We start from the raw sequence: 20,814 nt of genomic DNA, 5'->3' as shown, positions 1-20,814 counted from the left end.
CAGCTTCCATTAGTGAAGCAACAATCTTATCACCATTAAAGAATAACACTCCGCCATAATAAGCCTTCTGGAGGTAGTACATTGCACATCACCACCCAACCGTAGAACAAACTTGGCTTAACAAGCATTGCCTCCAAATAGAATTTTTTGCATCATCCAATGGAATAACAAATGGAAAGACAAATCATGGATCTTTCAGCAATTAATAATAGTAAAAGACAATGAAGATATGCTCTCAAGGAAATAAAACCATAACGTTAATCGGTCATAATCACACAACAAAATCTTAGACAAAAAAATTGTAGAAGTTTCCAAAGAGACATACCCAAGCAAGCAATAAGGTATCTCCCAAAGCAATACATAGCAAAGGCCTCGTAGCCATCCCGTAAGATCTCACAATCAACACTGATGGATGGGTTCACCAATGACACAAACTACAGTGATGGTGAAACCAAATTAATAATCTTGTTAAGTAACGTAATATAGTCTTCCACCAAATACGTAAGTTAGTTAAGCCACCCAAGAATTTCCAAGATGAAGCTTCAAATAAAAAATAAAAAAGAATGAAAAAATAGGAAGTCCTCATTTCATAAAGAACTTAAGTAAAAGAGCCCGCAAATGCAATAAAAAAGCTCACCGACTCAACGGAATAGCATGGGACCATTAAAATAACACCAATAAGAAACTTTTGCTCCTGCAATACAAAACCAAAACAAAGTTTTAAATTCTAAAACAATGAAGTCCCAAAACCCAACTAGAAAGAAATATAATGACCATGAGGGACAGAGGAGAACCTCGGGATTTTTGTAGGCTGAAAGGTGCTCAAATAGAAGGTAGAGTGATAGTGAAAGAGTGAGAACTACCAAGGCGCCAGCAACTAAAGCTGCCCATGTGGGGGGAAAGTAATTTACGACAATGAGGTTGAGACACCCTTTTATATTCATCGGGTATAATGCCTGTTGATAGCTCTCTATTCTCGTGGGTTGCCAGCATAATTGAATTAAAAATTCCCCAAAATACTCCTCTCTAGAATGAATGACATCAACCAATTGAACAGCACCATCTACACCTATAGCAATTGGACACCAAATGATCAGCATATACTCAAAGAAGCAACTTTCCGAGCTCATAAACCACACTCCAAGTCCATATAGGCATATGAATAATCACATCACATGATTGGTTGCAACTACAATACATGAATGGTTATTATTGTATAATGATGGTCATTAAGGAAGTTTATGTGCACAATATGCTCTAGTAACATAGCGGCTGGTTGAACTCAGATCAAGTGGCCGTTCAACACTCAATGATGGTGAGATCCATAGCTTTCAAAGCCAGGAAAGAAAATTCATAGCTGTAAAGAAAAAGGCTTCTCCACAGGACTAACTAATAGCATGAGAATAATGATTGGTAGTTTTACGACCAAGTTCTTTTTCTCTATCAACAAGACAAATATTTAAGCTACGATTAAGACATTGGCCTTGGAGCATGTACTAGCAACTCCAAAACCAATACATATCGAACAATTTGGGAACCCTCTTTATGGATAAGAAAATCCAAATTTTGATAAAATTATCAGTCCTACAAACAAAGTATCGGAAATAGAAATCAGAGATTTACTAAGCCCATGTGAACTCTTCCACATGCCATCTACAGGCGTATGACAAACGTCCAAGCCACTCAGCAGGTGGGCCCAACTGTGTCAATGCCCAAAACAAAAGGGCCAATCTAATAATCAGGTAGGCTACAGGTGTGTTGGATGTGATGAACAGACAGCTGTTGCTATCACACATGTGTGGGGCACATCTGATGAATTGACCAGCTTGGTTTTTGGGCCCGATGATCTGCACAGTGCTTCCCGGCAGAGATGCACGTCTCTGATGTCCCACACAAATGCCAACCTGGCAGATGCGACCAATGTGTGTCATCTTAACTGTGAGCTCGTAGAAATAAATAATAAACACCATGTATAGCATAAATTTCACATTGTATACACATGATTATCCACTAAATGCATTAGAAGTATACAACCAATCTACTGCGTTTTCAATATTACGGGTCAAAAATATATGATACAATCTGAAAAAATACAAACCCACTTCATAATAGAGTCAATGCTACCTCCTAAAAGATCACGACTCTGTAGTTCACACTGAATTCTGAAAACCACACCCGTCGAACACCAAGGGCACGTTTGGATGCAGTATCTAATCAAATTGCAGTGAGACAGATATAGTAGGAATAACCAGATCGCAATTACCTCCCTCAGCGTTCATAAGACGGCCAGTACTCCAAATTGTGATCACATTAGTTTCAAGTTGGATTCAGAACATGCGCAACTGCAATTTGAAAGGCTACTTCCTGATTATGAAATTTTGCTATTTCGTGAAAGTTTGCAATTCAATTCACTTGCGCATCCAAACGCAGCCCAAATGAAATAATCAAAACCGGAGATTAATAGAACAAAAACAGAAAAAACAAATCCAAATTGGAAACTCGATTCGATGAATTAGAGAAAAAGACAGAGACAACTGATTTCCTAAAACTGGGAGTTTTGAAGGTTTCAGAACTTCCAGAGATAATCGCTCCGGCCGATCGAACTCAAACTCGGCTGAGTCACGACCGGAAACTCGGATGTTACATCGCAGAATCGGATTAGAAGGGGAAGAGAGGAGAATCGTTTGATTTCTGTTCGTTATTTTGAGAATCGAAGAGAGAGAGAGAGCAAACCCTAGAGTCTGTCTGCTTCAGCTGGGCTTGTTTTTGTGGGGCGAACAGAGAAAATAGATGGGCTCAAATGTCACAAAACGCCCCCTTTTATCTGGACGCGAATTGAATCCCACCCCACCCGGACTGTAATCCGTCCGGGAAAGGCTCTGTGGGGCCCACCGTTATGTAAGTGTTTTATCGACGCCGTTCATCGTTTTTCTCGTATCATTTTAAAATATATGCCAAAAAAGAGAAACTAAAGGGCTTAAGTGGACCACAAAGTGGGGATTGAAAGTCAGACATTTAAAAACTTATTGGGAGCTGGAGAAGTTTCGGATCAAGCTGATATTTGTTTTTTCACTTCTTCCACGTCTACATGACCTTATGGATAAGTTGGATGGTAAAATAACATTATGGTGGCCCTTAGAAAGGTTTCCACGGTGGGTGTCATTATCACTGCATCTTCCTTTAGTGTGGTCCACTGGAGCTGTGTACCTGCTTCATTTTTATAATCATATCTTAAATAAAAGTGTGGATAAAACAATTACATCACAGTAGGGCCCACGGAGCCCTGGGATAGGACGCAATCCATGTCCCTTTTATCTGAATATTTTCATCGCGTGGGTCAGTCTCATAGGAGGAGAAAAATAGGAGGCAACCACTAAGGGCCCGTTTGGCCAGGTGGATTGGGAGGGATTGAATGGTATTAGGGTGGATGGCATGGATTTCTAGGTAATGATGGTGTTGTTGGTGGATTGTCTGGAGATCCATGGGATTGCTATATCCCTGCATTGCTATATCCAACCTGTTTGGCGCGCCCGGCCAATCCTGGGATTAAACCTTCTCATCCCTTCCAATCCCTCAAACCAAACACGTCCGAGGCAAATTTGAAAGGATTAGGTTGGATTGGATGGGATTTGAAGGTAATGATGGTGTTGTCAGTGGATTGCCTTAAGATCCATGGGATTGAGATCAGATCACCGACTCTGTTTGGTACGCCGGGCCAATCCCGGGATTTGACTTTCAATCCCTTCCAATACCATCCAAGCCCTTCCAATCCGACCGGCCAAACGGGCCCTAAGCTTTAATACTTTGGCAGAGTAGGGTGGTTCATACCGTGGCAACTGAAAAATTGTCCCTGCATACAGTCAACTCAATTTAAACCGTCCAAACTGTGAATCATGATTTATATGAATAGTATGATTACCTAAGTAGTTTTTTTTTTTTAAAAGCTTGGTAGTACACCTATTGTTAGTTCACACTTCACCGTTAGCCACCCCGCCTAGGGAATCGATACCAAGATCTTAGTGTTGAAACAAGGTATCTTTCACTTAGTCTACCACTTGAGCTATGGATCGGGGTGTTATGATTACCTAAGTAGATAATTGATGTTTATCCCCTTTATCATTATTCCCTTCGAGAACCAATGAAAGAAAATTATGTTTGATCTATACGGATCTATATAGTGTGTTCGAAAATCTACAGATATGTATGGATAAGATTTCTTAATAATGGTAGTTGAAGCGTATCAAATGATACCCCGTATCGTTTGAATGATCGATGAAGAAGCAATTATGTGAAAACAATTATAAGACACGTGGTAAGAGGAGAAACAAATGAGTTTAAGTAATAGCAAGCGGTTATGGTAACCGTTAAAATGTGGAAAGGGTCTAGAATGCTAGATCAAGGTTATAAATAGCAGAGGAAATCAATAAGAAGGATTGTCTCATACCAACCTAGATAAACCAAACGTTATTTTTTAATTTTCCTTTCACTTACCGGTTAATTTACATTTCATAATGTAACTCTTTACTTTTCATGTCTAACAATTTATATTTTATAGTATAATTTCTTTATTTTTAGCTTGTTGTTTACATTTTGTAGTGTAATTTATAGCGTTAATCAAGTAACCAATGATCTTTTGCTGTTATTTGAGTTTATGCTTGCACGCTGGATTCAGTTCTTCAATTGGAAAGCTATTCTACAACTGTTCTATGTGATCGACTATAAGAATATTTTTCCCATTTAATTTTATCTTTATTGAAAAGTCTTTTTGTATTAAAGGCAAAGGTGTAACTCTTCATTAGAGGATGAACCCACCATCTGAATATCATTTGATCTAATTTTACACATTGAGCGAGTGCCCAAATATGCGACCGATCTCATCATATCTTGGTCATACACTCCTTGTCTACCCATCTCGGAGCTTAGGGTCATTATTGTTCTATTTGAATTAAAGCTGCAATCTCAATTCTACCACACTCACACACATATAATGCTAAAAGCGACAACAACAAGTGGTATGTATTCAAGTATCCAATGGTCCATAACTAATCATAGGTTACCATTCTTAGGTCCTTACTCATCAAAACAAGGTCATGGGTTAGATCACCTATTGTGCTGAAATTCCACTGTGATGCGAGTGGGTGGGTGTGCGTTTGTACCCAAAAAAAAAAAACTTAGTATCCGGTTGATGAACTCTCTGAAGCGAGTCACGAAACCGGGATAGTTAGGTTCGAGTTCACGTAGGCTCACCCAAGCAGATTAGGTGCAGCCTGGGCCTGACCCTACATGGTGCAACCTTGACCTGGGGCCCACTTTGATACATGTATTGTATATCTATTCCATCCATCCGTTTTTCCGGTTCATTTCAGAGGATCATCCATAAAACGAAGAAGATCCATCTCAGGTGGACCACACCACATGAAGCAGTGGTGATGGACCATTAAAAACTTATTGTGGGCGACAAAAGTTCTGAATCAAGTGATATTTCTTTTTTCCCTTTATCCAGGTTTGTGCGACCTTATCAACAGGTTGGATGGCAAATAAACATTATGGTTGGCCCTCGGAAGTTTTTAATGGCAGGCATTCAATCACCACTGTTTCCTATAATGTTGACCAGATGAAATTTGACTCTTCTTCTTTCTTGGGATCATATCCTAAAATGAGATTTTTTTTTGAAAAAAAAAACGGATGGACGGCGTGGATATACAATACATAGATGAAGGGGGCCACAATCAAGGCAGCACCTTGTTTGGTGAGGTCGGCGCCGCACCTAATCCGCTCCGAGTCCGGCTGGGTGTACATGTCTGACTCCGTGAGTACCAACCAAGAGTCCCTTTGGCATTTGAGGTTTTATACACTCAACCGCACGTGTAGACATGTGACGTGTGTGGTACATCCAAGCTGTGCAAAAAGTGGAACCCTGTGCAAAAAGTGGAACCCTCCGCGGAGATGATGAGACCAAAATATCAGGCCAGACATGAACATAGGAAAACAATGGACGGTGTAGAAAACTGGCGCTCTTTGTTTTTTTGTGGGAGTACCACATGGTTGAATGATCTCATCCTCTGATCAGATACTCCACAGGATTCGTCCCACCGTAGACATGGTTCAGATGTCCTACACATGCACCAGGACTGTGTGTAGGGGTGCATTTTGCAAGCATCGTACCTTTGTGCTCCACACATGTCAGCGTTACATGCGTGTGCAAGATCATGACCGTTCATCAGAAGCCCATGGAGAATCTTGCTTATAGCTCAATTATCTGGCTGGCTTACCTATCAAGTAGGCGACACATGCATGTTCAATGCTGACCGTTGGTTATTTCTTCTACCAGTTTGTTTGATCAACACATGTGGCCGACAAGATGGGAGGCAGTCTGATGAGATATACTGTGGGGCCCACACGATGAAGGACCAAGGGATCGGATTAGCTGTTACCCCGGCAACAGCTCAGTGGGTGTTACCATTACCGTGTGGGGCCCATCTCAATGAATCTATTTCATATCCAAGCCTCCCATCCGTTTTTTCAGCTCATTTAAGGACGTCATCCCAGAACTTTAAGTAGATCCAAATCTCTAGTGGACCACACTACTGGAAAAAGTGATGAAAAACCATTAAAATCTTTTTGTAGGATACAAATGTTTTGGATCAAGCTAATCTTTGGATTTTTCTCTTCATCCAGTTCTGTTTGACCTTATAAACGGGTTTGATGGCAAATAAACATTACAAATATGCTTAGATTGGACATAGGGAAATTTTTAATGGTGAGCATTCAATCATCACTGTTTCTTGTGGTGTGGTCCACCTGAGATTTGAATATGCTTAGTTTTTGGTATTAAGTCATAAAATGGGATGGAAAAACGGATGGACGAAGTAGATAGTGGATATATGACATATCATCAAAGTGGGCCGTACAGTAAGGGTAACACCCCTAAGCTGTTACCCGGGTAAAACCTAATCCGCACCCACTTAGTATATGTTACATGCGGCATGTAAATGAAATCCCTAGTTTAAAAATACGTAAGTTCGTCTGGACCAGAAAGTTTGGACAAGTTTCTCGTAAACTCATTCCGAGTCTTGTGAGCTTTTCCAAAGTTTCTTGGCAAATAGGTAATATTTAAAATATAAATAATGCATAAGGCAAGGAAGCATCTACACCCAGAGCCATAGCTTAAGTGGTAGATTGAGGGAAAGATACCTCGTTTTTTTTGCTGAGCTCTTGACATTGATTACCTAGTGGGGGTGGCTAACAGTGAAGTGTGATCTGACAGTGGGTGTACTAATAAACTAACCAAAAACCAAAAAAAAGGCAGAGAAGCATCCATAGTACAAAAACCTAAAACTTGATGTGTTGGGTCGACTTGAATACTTAACTGGGTTATAACCGGATTTAACAGGACTGAAGCACTTGGTGGGCTGGTCTCATGTCGTGCACTTTGGAACCAGGTTGTGGAATTGAGTTTATTCAACTGAGTCGAGTTGACTCGGATGAGTTTCAAGTCTAGTTACAGTGTTTGGGAACCATGGTTGCATCGAATCATGTCAAGTTCCATGGAGTTTTCTTTTTTACTTTTTAAGGATATTGTCTGTCATTTTTTTTCTTTTTCTTTTTCTTTTGACTCATAACTTTTCTCGAGTGGAGTTTCCCCATTTTTTAAGCTACCATCCTGGCCATCCATCTTAGCACCTTTGAATATTGACTGTTTGTTGTACATTTCCGTAGCTGTCCAGTTGTAATTGATCATTGTCTAGGATTACTAGCTGTCCAATTGTAATTGTTATAATTTTTTGATTATTGTCTAGGATTACTCGACAACTTTGATTCGAGGTAGATAAACGGTTTGGATTTCATAAACATGCAAGGACTATAGCCACGTAAACAGACTATCTATCATTTAGTTGAGGTAATGCATGTTTTTCTAAGCTCTAGCGAGAGAGCACGGGAAAGATTTGTAAGACAAGCATTGTAACAACATGTCAGTCCTTATGATGATGCGAGTCACGCATTTGATCTATTTTATTTTTTTACACGTAGAACGTATGTAGCTCACCCCATTATAATTAAAAAACAAAATATGCACATGTCAAGCATAGATCCACCCGAGTCATCGGAGTGACTGCATCAACTCACCCGAGTCAAGTTTTTGTGGGCTGACAAGTTGAGTATGACTCCAGGTCTACCAACCTTGCTTTAAACTTGGCTACTGATTGAGTCTCGCAGAAAAAATTAAGAACTCATTTGAGTATGGTCAATTTTATAGCTTGATCGGGTAACTTTTATTTCTCGATGTTGGATAAAAATAGGAATGTGGCTTGCATGTGTTTTGATGTTGACATACTTGTCTAGAGATGGCAACATCTTGATTTGTAATGCTTACATATGTGGCGACGTGTGTTAATTGAATTTAATCAAACACAATGCCACATGTGTGATTGAAGGCTCTTGTATTTAGATTTTGTTTGTGATTATGATGTATGGGCATGCCAAGTCATACTTGAATTAGTGTTTGATTGAACGCTAGTGCCCCTATGTTGAGTCAGACCAATTAGAGAATGGATGCTCCATCATCGGTTGTGATTAGCGATCAAACGATTTATAAAAGTGTAGGGGTTGATTTTCTCGATGAATTCTTTTTATATTGTGTCTAAGGACTTACTCTTTCACTAGTAATTGTTTTCAATACTTCTCAAAGAAATGAAGACGAATAAATAAACAAAAAGAATGGTAAACAATGCCAATTTTATTTATATTTGAATATATGGTTTATTACAATCGACGATATCAAAATAACCTAAAGAAATAAACAAACGAGAGATAAATACCTAGTCCAGCCGTAAAAATAGATGATTGAATTGAATGGTCAGTAGGATTTGATGAAAGATGTGTGATCACCCAAGTAAGAACTCAGTTGATCGGAATTAAAAAACTTATGGTTGAGGACATTTAATCTAATCCTACGGTACTATAGTGGTTGATGACTTGATGCTGGACAACAGTGATTTATGCTAAAACTAGGCTATGCCATGTTATGATAGGATAAGCGAAAAGACAAAGGTAATGTAATGTAAATAAGATATATTTGTGTTTGACATTAGGCCTCGTGTTCTTCTTCGCTTGCCACTTTTATAAATTATCAATGCGGCTAAACATTTGTTGGGTTTTCTTGTTCACCCTAAATTCTCCGTGTTTACGTCATATATTATGAATAGGAAGGTTCTCGGATAGATCCAAAATTTATGACTTTTCGTATCTTCTTACTGTAGTTGATCATTTTTAGGAAACAACTACATATATATATATGGAATCAATTGTCTATATATATATGTATGTATTTGTATATGTATATATATATATATGTATGTATATATATATATATATATATATATATATATATATATATATATATATATATATATATATATATATATGTATGTATATATATATAATCACATTAAAAAAAACATTAATCCCAAACCTGAAATCGATCATGATCATGCATTTGTATTACGCAATCAAACCACCTCTTGCATTTATCTTGAGCTTTTTCTCCCTAATGATCACAGTCTTTGGAGGGGTTGATGGACTGTATCCACTTAATCCTGATATGCTATCGAATGGGTGAGATCGGATCTTTCATGAAACTTGCATATTCTCTTAGGGCTTGTTTGATTTTCCATTTCGGTGGTAAATGTAGTGTAAATGCGTAATGATCATTTCCTTACATATTTACTGCACTCTTCCCTGTATTTGATTTGACCGCTTACTTTTTGGATGCAAAAATCGAAAAGGTTACAAAACAGTTGTGGGTCCCACCATGATGCATGTCGCTTATCCACATCGTTTATCCATTATGCCAGCTGAATTTATGGCATGAGCCAAAAAATAAAGCATATCCAAAGCTCTAGTGGACCACGCCACAGAAAAAAGTAAATCAAACACTTACCATAAAAAACTTTTCAGGGCCACTGTTTCTTTTGGTGTGGGCCACTTGAGTGTTGGATCTACATAATTTTTCGGCTCATGTCTCAAAATGATGTGGTAAAACGGATGGACGGAACAGATATGTCATATATGTCACCGTGGGGTCCAAAAATTTTAACTAGCACTTTTGAAGCGGTTTCCAATGCAGGAATTCCCAAAATTTTCCAAACGGGTGAAAGGGTCATAATTACCCATTTACTGGGTATTTACACTTGCATTGAAAAATCAAACATGCCCTTAATTTCAATTATTGTACATATCAGGACCTGATTTACCTAGTGTTCATTTTCTCTTGATTTAGGTCTGAACCATAACCGGGTTTGCTTAGATATCGGTCCAATCTTCAAATATTTGGGATCTTCATGACCTTCACAAACTTTCCGAATGTCTCAGGGAAAATCTCCCATTTTAGAAGAACTGAGAGAGATGGCTCTACGGAGTATATCATAACTAGATTCGTGATAGGATTTGTCCTCTCTTGGTGGGTCTTTATAGACATGTCAGGCATGCTACCACATTAATTGGCTCACTAATTATGACTACTTGGCATGCATTGGTTCTCTCCCCTAAAGGCATGCATAAGGGTCCATGCCACCATATTAATAACAGAATATGTATCGTTGAAGGAAGATTTGTTGAACATATCTTTAAGTACAACTAAGATTTCGTGAGTACCAAACTCGTAGTGTCAACTCGTGGCCGCTTTCCATTAGTCCACATTAGGGTGCTCAAAATTGGTGTAAATAAGATCATTAGATCAGGTGTAGCAACATCGTACTGTATGTAATTTGCATTCCTATTTTTATACAATACTGAGTCAATAAAATAGGTGTTACCTAATGAAGCTATAAAATCGACCATACTTTTGTGAGTTCTTAGTTTTTTTTTTTTTTTTAATGACTAAATGACTTAGTTTTAAAGCAAGGTGGATAAACTTAAACACAAATTCGACTAATCAGCCCACAAAACTTTACTTAACTGAGTTGATGTGGTGAATGAGATAAACTATATTCTTCTTAATTAAATAATTTGGTAATTATATAAATTATAAATAAATAAGAAAAGGAATAAACTATATTCTTCCTAATTAAATGATTTGATAATTATATAAATTATAAATAAATAAGAAAAGGCACACTGTGTTATGTACTACATCCAAGCCACACTTATCAAACAACATCGCCATGATGTTGGGATGTTAAAAAATCAGGTCCATTCTATTAATATGTGGGCCACATCATAAACAACAATTGAAAAACCACCTAAAGACCTCCACAATCAGACAATGGTCTACAAGATGGTCAAGCGGGCCTGATTTATAAACATTCATTCTTTGTAGTAGGATGAATTTCTAGACAGTAGGTTGGATGCCACATCGATAAATGGCACACTCCTACACATGACCTCCTAGAATGTAAGGACCAGAAGATTTTCATAGATGAGTAAGTACACAAGTGTGCATACACTTGTTTATATGATGATTGAATCATATATTACTTAGCTATTTACGTATCTATCTAACAATCTATACAAATCACTTAATTTGTTGGCCAAACATGAACCATAACCACCATTGAATTTACAACTTAACGGCCTTATATATGTCTATTGTTCATTATAAGAATCTAACGATTTACATGCCATTACCTATGAACCGCTTTAAAACCCCACTTTCTATATATATATATATATATATATATATATATATATATTCATGAAAGTGATCGTATACTAATCTATATAACTGATTAGGCGCCTAACTATCTGATTACTTTACTTAAATTCTCTCATCTAACCATCTATCACACTCACATCTATTAACTAGGCTACTTAAATGTTAAAGTAAACTGTTCGTTACAAAGTTCATGTGGTATACTTTAAACTTAGTTAGTTTTCATATAGGACACACGTTACATGAAATGTGGAATAGGTGGAAGCCATTGAAACTATTCTTAGCTATAGTAAAAAACAATATATCAATATTAGGCTAATAGGAAATGATCATCAAATGAAGGGTAGTAGTTAAATCTCATCCTGAGCAGATGGTGTAAATGAAGCCCACACGTGTCTTTAATCGCGAAGGTGAAAATGAGAGATAAAAGGAATGAGGCATAACGTTCCTGTACAAATAACTTTTAAAAAAAAAGAAATGTGTATTGCATAAAAATACATATAAGAAACAATAAAAAACACATACATGTGAGACACCAGTATCCAGCCGTACATAAAGTGGGCCCTAGTTCAACCCATTCAACAATCTAAGCCAAATGTGAGTCCAACTGTAAAAACTCATTAACTTCAAATTTGGTCGTCCACACACACACACACACACACACACACATATCAAAATCATGAATAAGGTACAACCCAACTCTTCTACAACTAAACACCATAAATTGTTCATCATGCCAGTAAGATCAATCGTCTATTTACAGTGCTCGATGAAATCAACCCATACATGATTAGAGCCATTCATCACCAACGTCCTTTCACTGGTTATCCACCTATGATGTTCATTAATCCAAACTCATTAAACGTCACACATGTGAGCATGGCTTGGGTCAGTGATGCATAACGTCATGAAGCAACATAAGTGAGTTTTTCGTTCACCCCATTATAATTAAAAAACAAAATATGCACATGTCAAGCATAGATCCACCCGAGTCATCGGAGTGACTGCATCAACTCACCCGAGTCAAGTTTTTGTGGGCTGACAAGTTGAGTATGACTCCAGGTCTACCAACCTTGCTTTAAACTTGGCTACTGATTGAGTCTCGCAGAAAAAATTAAGAACTCATTTGAGTATGGTCAATTTTATAGCTTGATCGGGTAACTTTTATTTCTCGATGTTGGATAAAAATAGGAATGTGGCTTGCATGTGTTTTGATGTTGACATACTTGTCTAGAGATGGCAACATCTTGATTTGTAATGCTTACATATGTGGCGACGTGTGTTAATTGAATTTAATCAAACACAATGCCACATGTGTGATTGAAGGCTCTTGTATTTAGATTTTGTTTGTGATTATGATGTATGGGCATGCCAAGTCATACTTGAATTAGTGTTTGATTGAACGCTAGTGCCCCTATGTTGAGTCAGACCAATTAGAGAATGGATGCTCCATCATCGGTTGTGATTAGCGATCAAACGATTTATAAAAGTGTAGGGGTTGATTTTCTCGATGAATTCTTTTTATATTGTGTCTAAGGACTTACTCTTTCACTAGTAATTGTTTTCAATACTTCTCAAAGAAATGAAGACGAATAAATAAACAAAAAGAATGGTAAACAATGCCAATTTTATTTATATTTGAATATATGGTTTATTACAATCGACGATATCAAAATAACCTAAAGAAATAAACAAACGAGAGATAAATACCTAGTCCAGCCGTAAAAATAGATGATTGAATTGAATGGTCAGTAGGATTTGATGAAAGATGTGTGATCACCCAAGTAAGAACTCAGTTGATCGGAATTAAAAAACTTATGGTTGAGGACATTTAATCTAATCCTACGGTACTATAGTGGTTGATGACTTGATGCTGGACAACAGTGATTTATGCTAAAACTAGGCTATGCCATGTTATGATAGGATAAGCGAAAAGACAAAGGTAATGTAATGTAAATAAGATATATTTGTGTTTGACATTAGGCCTCGTGTTCTTCTTCGCTTGCCACTTTTATAAATTATCAATGCGGCTAAACATTTGTTGGGTTTTCTTGTTCACCCTAAATTCTCCGTGTTTACGTCATATATTATGAATAGGAAGGTTCTCGGATAGATCCAAAATTTATGACTTTTCGTATCTTCTTACTGTAGTTGATCATTTTTAGGAAACAACTACATATATATATATGGAATCAATTAAGGGAATCTCTGCCATTAATCCCAAACCTGAAATCGATCATGATCATGCATTTGTATTACGCAATCAAACCACCTCTTGCATTTATCTTGAGCTTTTTCTCCCTAATGATCACAGTCTTTGGAGGGGTTGATGGACTGTATCCACTTAATCCTGATATGCTATCGAATGGGTGAGATCGGATCTTTCATGAAACTTGCATATTCTCTTAGGGCTTGTTTGATTTTCCATTTCGGTGGTAAATGTAGTGTAAATGCGTAATGATCATTTCCTTACATATTTACTGCACTCTTCCCTGTATTTGATTTGACCGCTTACTTTTTGGATGCAAAAATCGAAAAGGTTACAAAACAGTTGTGGGTCCCACCATGATGCATGTCGCTTATCCACATCGTTTATCCATTATGCCAGCTGAATTTATGGCATGAGCCAAAAAATAAAGCATATCCAAAGCTCTAGTGGACCACGCCACAGAAAAAAGTAAATCAAACACTTACCATAAAAAACTTTTCAGGGCCACTGTTTCTTTTGGTGTGGGCCACTTGAGTGTTGGATCTACATAATTTTTCGGCTCATGTCTCAAAATGATGTGGTAAAACGGATGGACGGAACAGATATGTCATATATGTCACCGTGGGGTCCAAAAATTTTAACTAGCACTTTTGAAGCGGTTTCCAATGCAGGAATTCCCAAAATTTTCCAAACGGGTGAAAGGGTCATAATTACCCATTTACTGGGTATTTACACTTGCATTGAAAAATCAAACATGCCCTTAATTTCAATTATTGTACATATCAGGACCTGATTTACCTAGTGTTCATTTTCTCTTGATTTAGGTCTGAACCATAACCGGGTTTGCTTAGATATCGGTCCAATCTTCAAATATTTGGGATCTTCATGACCTTCACAAACTTTCCGAATGTCTCAGGGAAAATCTCCCATTTTAGAAGAACTGAGAGAGATGGCTCTACGGAGTATATCATAACTAGATTCGTGATAGGATTTGTCCTCTCTTGGTGGGTCTTTATAGACATGTCAGGCATGCTACCACATTAATTGGCTCACTAATTATGACTACTTGGCATGCATTGGTTCTCTCCCCTAAAGGCATGCATAAGGGTCCATGCCACCATATTAATAACAGAATATGTATCGTTGAAGGAAGATTTGTTGAACATATCTTTAAGTACAACTAAGATTTCGTGAGTACCAAACTCGTAGTGTCAACTCGTGGCCGCTTTCCATTAGTCCACATTAGGGTGCTCAAAATTGGTGTAAATAAGATCATTAGATCAGGTGTAGCAACATCATACTTTTGTGTTTTCTTATTTTTTTTTTTTTTTTTAATGACTAAATGACTTAGTTTTAAAGCAAGGTGGATAAACTTAAACACAAATTCGACTAATCAGCCCACAAAACTTTACTTAACTGAGTTGATGTGGTGAATGAGATAAACTATATTCTTCTTAATTAAATAATTTGGTAATTATATAAATTATAAATAAATAAGAAAAGGAATAAACTATATTCTTCCTAATTAAATGATTTGGTAATTATATAAATTATAAATAAATAAGAAAAGGAATAAACTATATTCTTCCTAATTAAATGATTTGATAATTATATAAATTATAAATAAATAAGAAAAGGCACACTGTGTTATGTACTACATCCAAGCCACACTTATCAAACAACATCGCCATGATGTTGGGATGTTAAAAAATCAGGTCCATTCTATTAATATGTGGGCCACATCATAAACAACAATTGAAAAACCACCTAAAGACCTCCACAATCAGACAATGGTCTACAAGATGGTCAAGCGGGCCTGATTTATAAACATTCATTCTTTGTAGTAGGATGAATTTCTAGACAGTAGGTTGGATGCCACATCGATAAATGGCACACTCCTACACATGACCTCCTAGAATGTAAGGACCAGAAGATTTTCATAGATGAGTAAGTACACAAGTGTGCATACACTTGTTTATATGATGATTGAATCATATATTACTTAGCTATTTACGTATCTATCTAACAATCTATACAAATCACTTAATTTGTTGGCCAAACATGAACCATAACCACCATTGAATTTACAACTTAACGGCCTTATATATGTCTATTGTTCATTATAAGAATCTAACGATTTACATGCCATTACCTATGAACCGCTTTAAAACCCCACTTTCTATATATATATATATATATATATATATATATATATATTCATGAAAGTGATCGTATACTAATCTATATAACTGATTAGGCGCCTAACTATCTGATTACTTTACTTAAATTCTCTCATCTAACCATCTATCACACTCACATCTATTAACTAGGCTACTTAAATGTTAAAGTAAACTGTTCGTTACAAAGTTCATGTGGTATACTTTAAACTTAGTTAGTTTTCATATAGGACACACGTTACATGAAATGTGGAATAGGTGGAAGCCATTGAAACTATTCTTAGCTATAGTAAAAAACAATATATCAATATTAGGCTAATAGGAAATGATCATCAAATGAAGGGTAGTAGTTAAATCTCATCCTGAGCAGATGGTGTAAATGAAGCCCACACGTGTCTTTAATCGCGAAGGTGAAAATGAGAGATAAAAGGAATGAGGCATAACGTTCCTGTACAAATAACTTTTAAAAAAAAAGAAATGTGTATTGCATAAAAATACATATAAGAAACAATAAAAAACACATACATGTGAGACACCAGTATCCAGCCGTACATAAAGTGGGCCCTAGTTCAACCCATTCAACAATCTAAGCCAAATGTGAGTCCAACTGTAAAAACTCATTAACTTCAAATTTGGTCGTCCACACACACACACACACACACACACACATATCAAAATCATGAATAAGGTACAACCCAACTCTTCTACAACTAAACACCATAAATTGTTCATCATGCCAGTAAGATCAATCGTCTATTTACAGTGCTCGATGAAATCAACCCATACATGATTAGAGCCATTCATCACCAACGTCCTTTCACTGGTTATCCACCTATGATGTTCATTAATCCAAACTCATTAAACGTCACACATGTGAGCATGGCTTGGGTCAGTGATGCATAACGTCATGAAGCAACATAAGTGAGTTTTTCGTTTAAAGAAGGATTGTGGGAGAAAAAGATTAGTAATGTGTGGATTGTTGTATATTATAAATATTTTTTAATATAGGTGGTGGTGTGAGTTTTAGATAAAAAAGAAGTATTATAGGCAGCAATGTTATTTGTTGCACTTAATTTTAATATATATTTTTTTCTTTTTAAGAAAGTGTGGTGCTCCACCTGTGTGAGGACAATACGCCTATCCTTAGCGAGTAGGGAGTTTAAGAAGTGTAACCCTCTCTTGAGGTGGCATCCCTTAGGAGGTGGTTAGGATAATCACGTTGAGAGATGAAGGGTCAGAGTGTTGGAATATTGAAAATTTTAAGGGTAGGATCGTCAAATGTCTAAGAAGATGTGCGTACAGTGGTCTCTCCACATGTCTGCTTGCACACGTATAGGCTAAGTGTAGTGGGACCCCTTTGCTATAAAAAGGACGTGTGAGTATTTCCACTATTGGGTTATCATGTGGACATTTTGGAGATTTCAACCTTATGGTTAAAGGTATTAATTTGGGGAAGAGGGAGAGAAGGAAGAGATTCGAGATTTTCGATCTCATCCCTAAGGCCTCTTATATGTTTCATTATGCAGTTTTCAAGTTATTTTTTAAAATTCTACTTCTATCTTTCTATTTTTCTACTAATTTAATTTTTTTAAAAAATCTAAATTCTTTATAAGGGATCTCTTATGTCTCTCTTCTGAGTTTTTATTCGTATATTTAGTTAGCTTTTTTTACTTTGTGAATAACGTTTTCTTTTCCTTTTAAATTAGAGATTTCTCTTTACTCCTCTAACATTTACAACTCTTGATTTCCAAGATTTGCATTCATTTTTATGAGTATCATTTTCCTTGATGTTAATCATTTTGTTTAGTTATCATGAATTTTGATCTTTTGGCAGTGTTTTCTTAAAATTATCTTTGAAATCATGACCCTCTTATGTTTCCTTGAACTATAGATGTAATCTTACATGTAAATTATTCTCTTGCGTGCTAGTTCCTCTTTTGAAATTATGATCGAGTATTAATAGTTTGTCAAAGTTGTTTATTCATACGATCCACATGCATCATAAGCATGGAGTGTTTAAAACTCAGTTGACTTTATTTATATTGTGATCACAACATGTTTGGAAATTGGTTGTTTGGTTGTATCATTAGCATGAATACTTGAAAGTTGATTTGGTTAGTTACATCAATATCATTACTTAATTTGAACTTGAAATTGTGAATAATTGAAATTAGATTTAATTAAAAATTGGTTCAATGAGCATGTAAGAATTGTTCATTGACGGGCACATAAGGATTGCTCATTTCGTTAAATTGGATCGGTGAGTATGTAAGGATTGTTCATCGACGAGCATGAAATGATTTCTCGCCTTGTTAAACTTGATAGGTGAGTATATAAATACTGCAAAACATTCTTATTATCTAAGACATTCAAGATATTGAAAAATTGATTAAATTGAATTTGAATGTGGTAGAATACTTAATTGCATATATTACTACATTCATGGCATTATTGTATCAAGATCCTTTCGTGACATTATTATATTGAGATCTTGTTTAATTTCAGTTTTTTACTTAAGTTGTTTTATATTGTGTACCTCTTGGAATTCAACTTGTGGTGTATAATATCAATAGGTGGCTTCTAGCTAATCCAAAATTATAACTTTTCAAGTTGAGAAAATAGGGAGAAGAGGCGGAGTACTTCGACAATTGCTTTTCTTGAGTATCACCTTTAGTTTATTTTACTTGAGAAATTGCAATAAAATAAAATATAGACTTATGATTGAGAAATGATGATGGTAGTTGAGTAGGATTTGAATTCATTTATTTGATTTTAATTTTAAATTATAGATATTATGTTAGGAAGCGCGGAAGGTGAGCCCTCAAGATCTGACGGTCTACACGAGTTTTGGATGTGATATATAACTATGTATAATTTAGTTCATACTCTAGAACTCAAGATCAGGGCCATCGTACTTGGATTTCGAATTATGGGGCATGTCACAAAATATGTTGATTCTCCAAAGGTTTGTAGAGAAGAGCTTTGGTAAGTCCACATGTCATGTCCTGAAATTTGAAACCTGAGTACCATAACCCAAATCTCGAGTTTTAGGGTATGAATTAAATTTGAGCATACATTCTTACGATTCCACTCAACACCTTGTATATTTAATGCTAAACTCAAATAGAATTTCATTAACTTGTATTTTAACTCAATTAAAATTTAAAATTAATAATTCAAGCTAACTAACCACTTCTTTTTACTGAAAGAAAATTTGATTCATGTTTTAGTACAAAAAATTTAAATAAATTGACCTAATTTACGGACAATGTTTTGGTAGAAATATCCGTAGAGATACTCAGCTTCTCTCGCATCTTCTTCTTCCTAAAAACCTACAACTGTTGTTTGATTTAGGTAAGCTGAAAGCTTAGTGAGATAATATTCATCCCAATTAAATTTTAAGGAAGTTACATTTAGTCTATAAAAGCAAAAACTAATAAGAGTTTTAATATAATAGAGACATCTCTAAGTTTACCCTAAGATACAATGTGTGAATATAATGTCAATGTTATGAATGCATGATTTATGAGTAAATTAATTTCATCTTAATTAATTAAGTAGAGCAGTTTTCTACGACTCATATGACACTGACTTTAGGAATTTTTCACAATCCTTTCATGATTCTAACCGGTCTAGTAAGGCATATACACCTATTCAAGATCTCACTGGCATTGACATTAGGAATCTTTCATAATCATGACATACTCACTTAATCGATCCAGTGTGATTGGCAATCCTGATATGCATGCAATTGAGTAATCCTCGCATATTCACATATCGATCCTGCACGACACTGACATTAGAAACATTTTAAAATCCTTACATGCTCACCTAATTGGCATGCGTTGTGGCAATCCTAACATGACACAAATGGGCAATCCTGACATGGCCACAAATTTGATGCTTGGATCTTACACGACACCGATGTTAGGAACCTTTTATAATCCTTATATGCTCACCTAATCAGCATGCGTTGTGGCAATCCTAATATCATACAAATGGGTAATTATCACATGCCCACAGATTCGTCACCCACAAAAAAAAAGGTAATCTAAATTTCTAATTCAATTATTCATTCATCAAGTAATTTCAATGTAAATCAATTATAAACTTTCAAGCACACGACACAGAAAGCAAACATAATGTTTGATGATAGACAACTCTAATAGTAAATCATGCTATGGTCAATCTAAAATGTATTTCCTAACATAAATCGAGAGTATAATGTGAAGTTACGATTCAATAATGTTGAGCAACTTAACAGTCTTTCCAACCCTTGAAGGTTGGGTACAAGGACCCGAGTACCACCTCAGGCAGAAATCACCCAGGACCAAAATCTTTAGGAATTAGGTTAATATTAGCAAGTGCTAAACTAGAGTGCTTGTGAAATTAGCACTAATCACTTTAAATATGATCTGTAAGACCAAAAATGTGCAGAATCATTGACGCTACATTACGCTGAAATCTAGAATCCATCCTTAAACCCGGTTGCTCTCGGGAGCATCTTGAAACTTCGTATCGGACTGGACCGCACGTCGAAAGTCCGATAACCACAAAACTATACGATTAGGACCGCATTCTTGGACTTGACAACCTCCTCGAAAATCAAGTCTTAATTGTGTATAGAAATGCACAACTTGAGCCGAGCAAAGTGTGTGAGAAACGTGAATATCTTTAGAAATGAAATTCGAATTTAAGTAACTGAGTCGTGTCGCTTGCTAGCCAAATATAAGGATTTAGACCATTAAAATCTAACCTAAATACACCCTCCGATCAAG

The 20,814-nt window shown here is 36.2% G+C and overlaps 1 protein-coding gene across 5 annotated transcripts in view; it reads right to left on the bottom strand.

Moving 5' to 3' along the window:
- The window catches only part of LOC131237048 (protein LAZ1), a 50,285-nt gene extending 47,436 nt beyond the window's left edge, over window positions 1–2,849 (bottom strand). The window contains exons 1-5 of one of the 5 annotated variants that reach the window (XR_009166996.1): window positions 2,734–2,828; window positions 1,624–1,904; window positions 795–1,069; window positions 638–694; window positions 326–434 (exon numbers count right to left, since the gene is read on the bottom strand). Coding sequence is in view for 4 of the 5 variants with exons in the window: in XM_058234688.1 (XP_058090671.1) it covers window positions 326–434; window positions 638–694; window positions 795–1,069; window positions 1,624–1,648 (466 nt within the window). In the remaining variant the exon portion in view is untranslated. The other 4 variants (XM_058234688.1, XM_058234685.1, XM_058234686.1 and 1 more) reach the window with 4 other exon arrangements.
- Between the last annotated feature and the right edge of the window lie 17,965 nt (window positions 2,850–20,814).

Source organism: Magnolia sinica, chromosome 2 (assembly GCF_029962835.1).
Source record: "Magnolia sinica isolate HGM2019 chromosome 2, MsV1, whole genome shotgun sequence".
NCBI lineage: Eukaryota > Viridiplantae > Streptophyta > Magnoliopsida > Magnoliales > Magnoliaceae > Magnolia > Magnolia sinica.
This window is presented reverse-complemented; position numbering and strand designations above follow the sequence as displayed.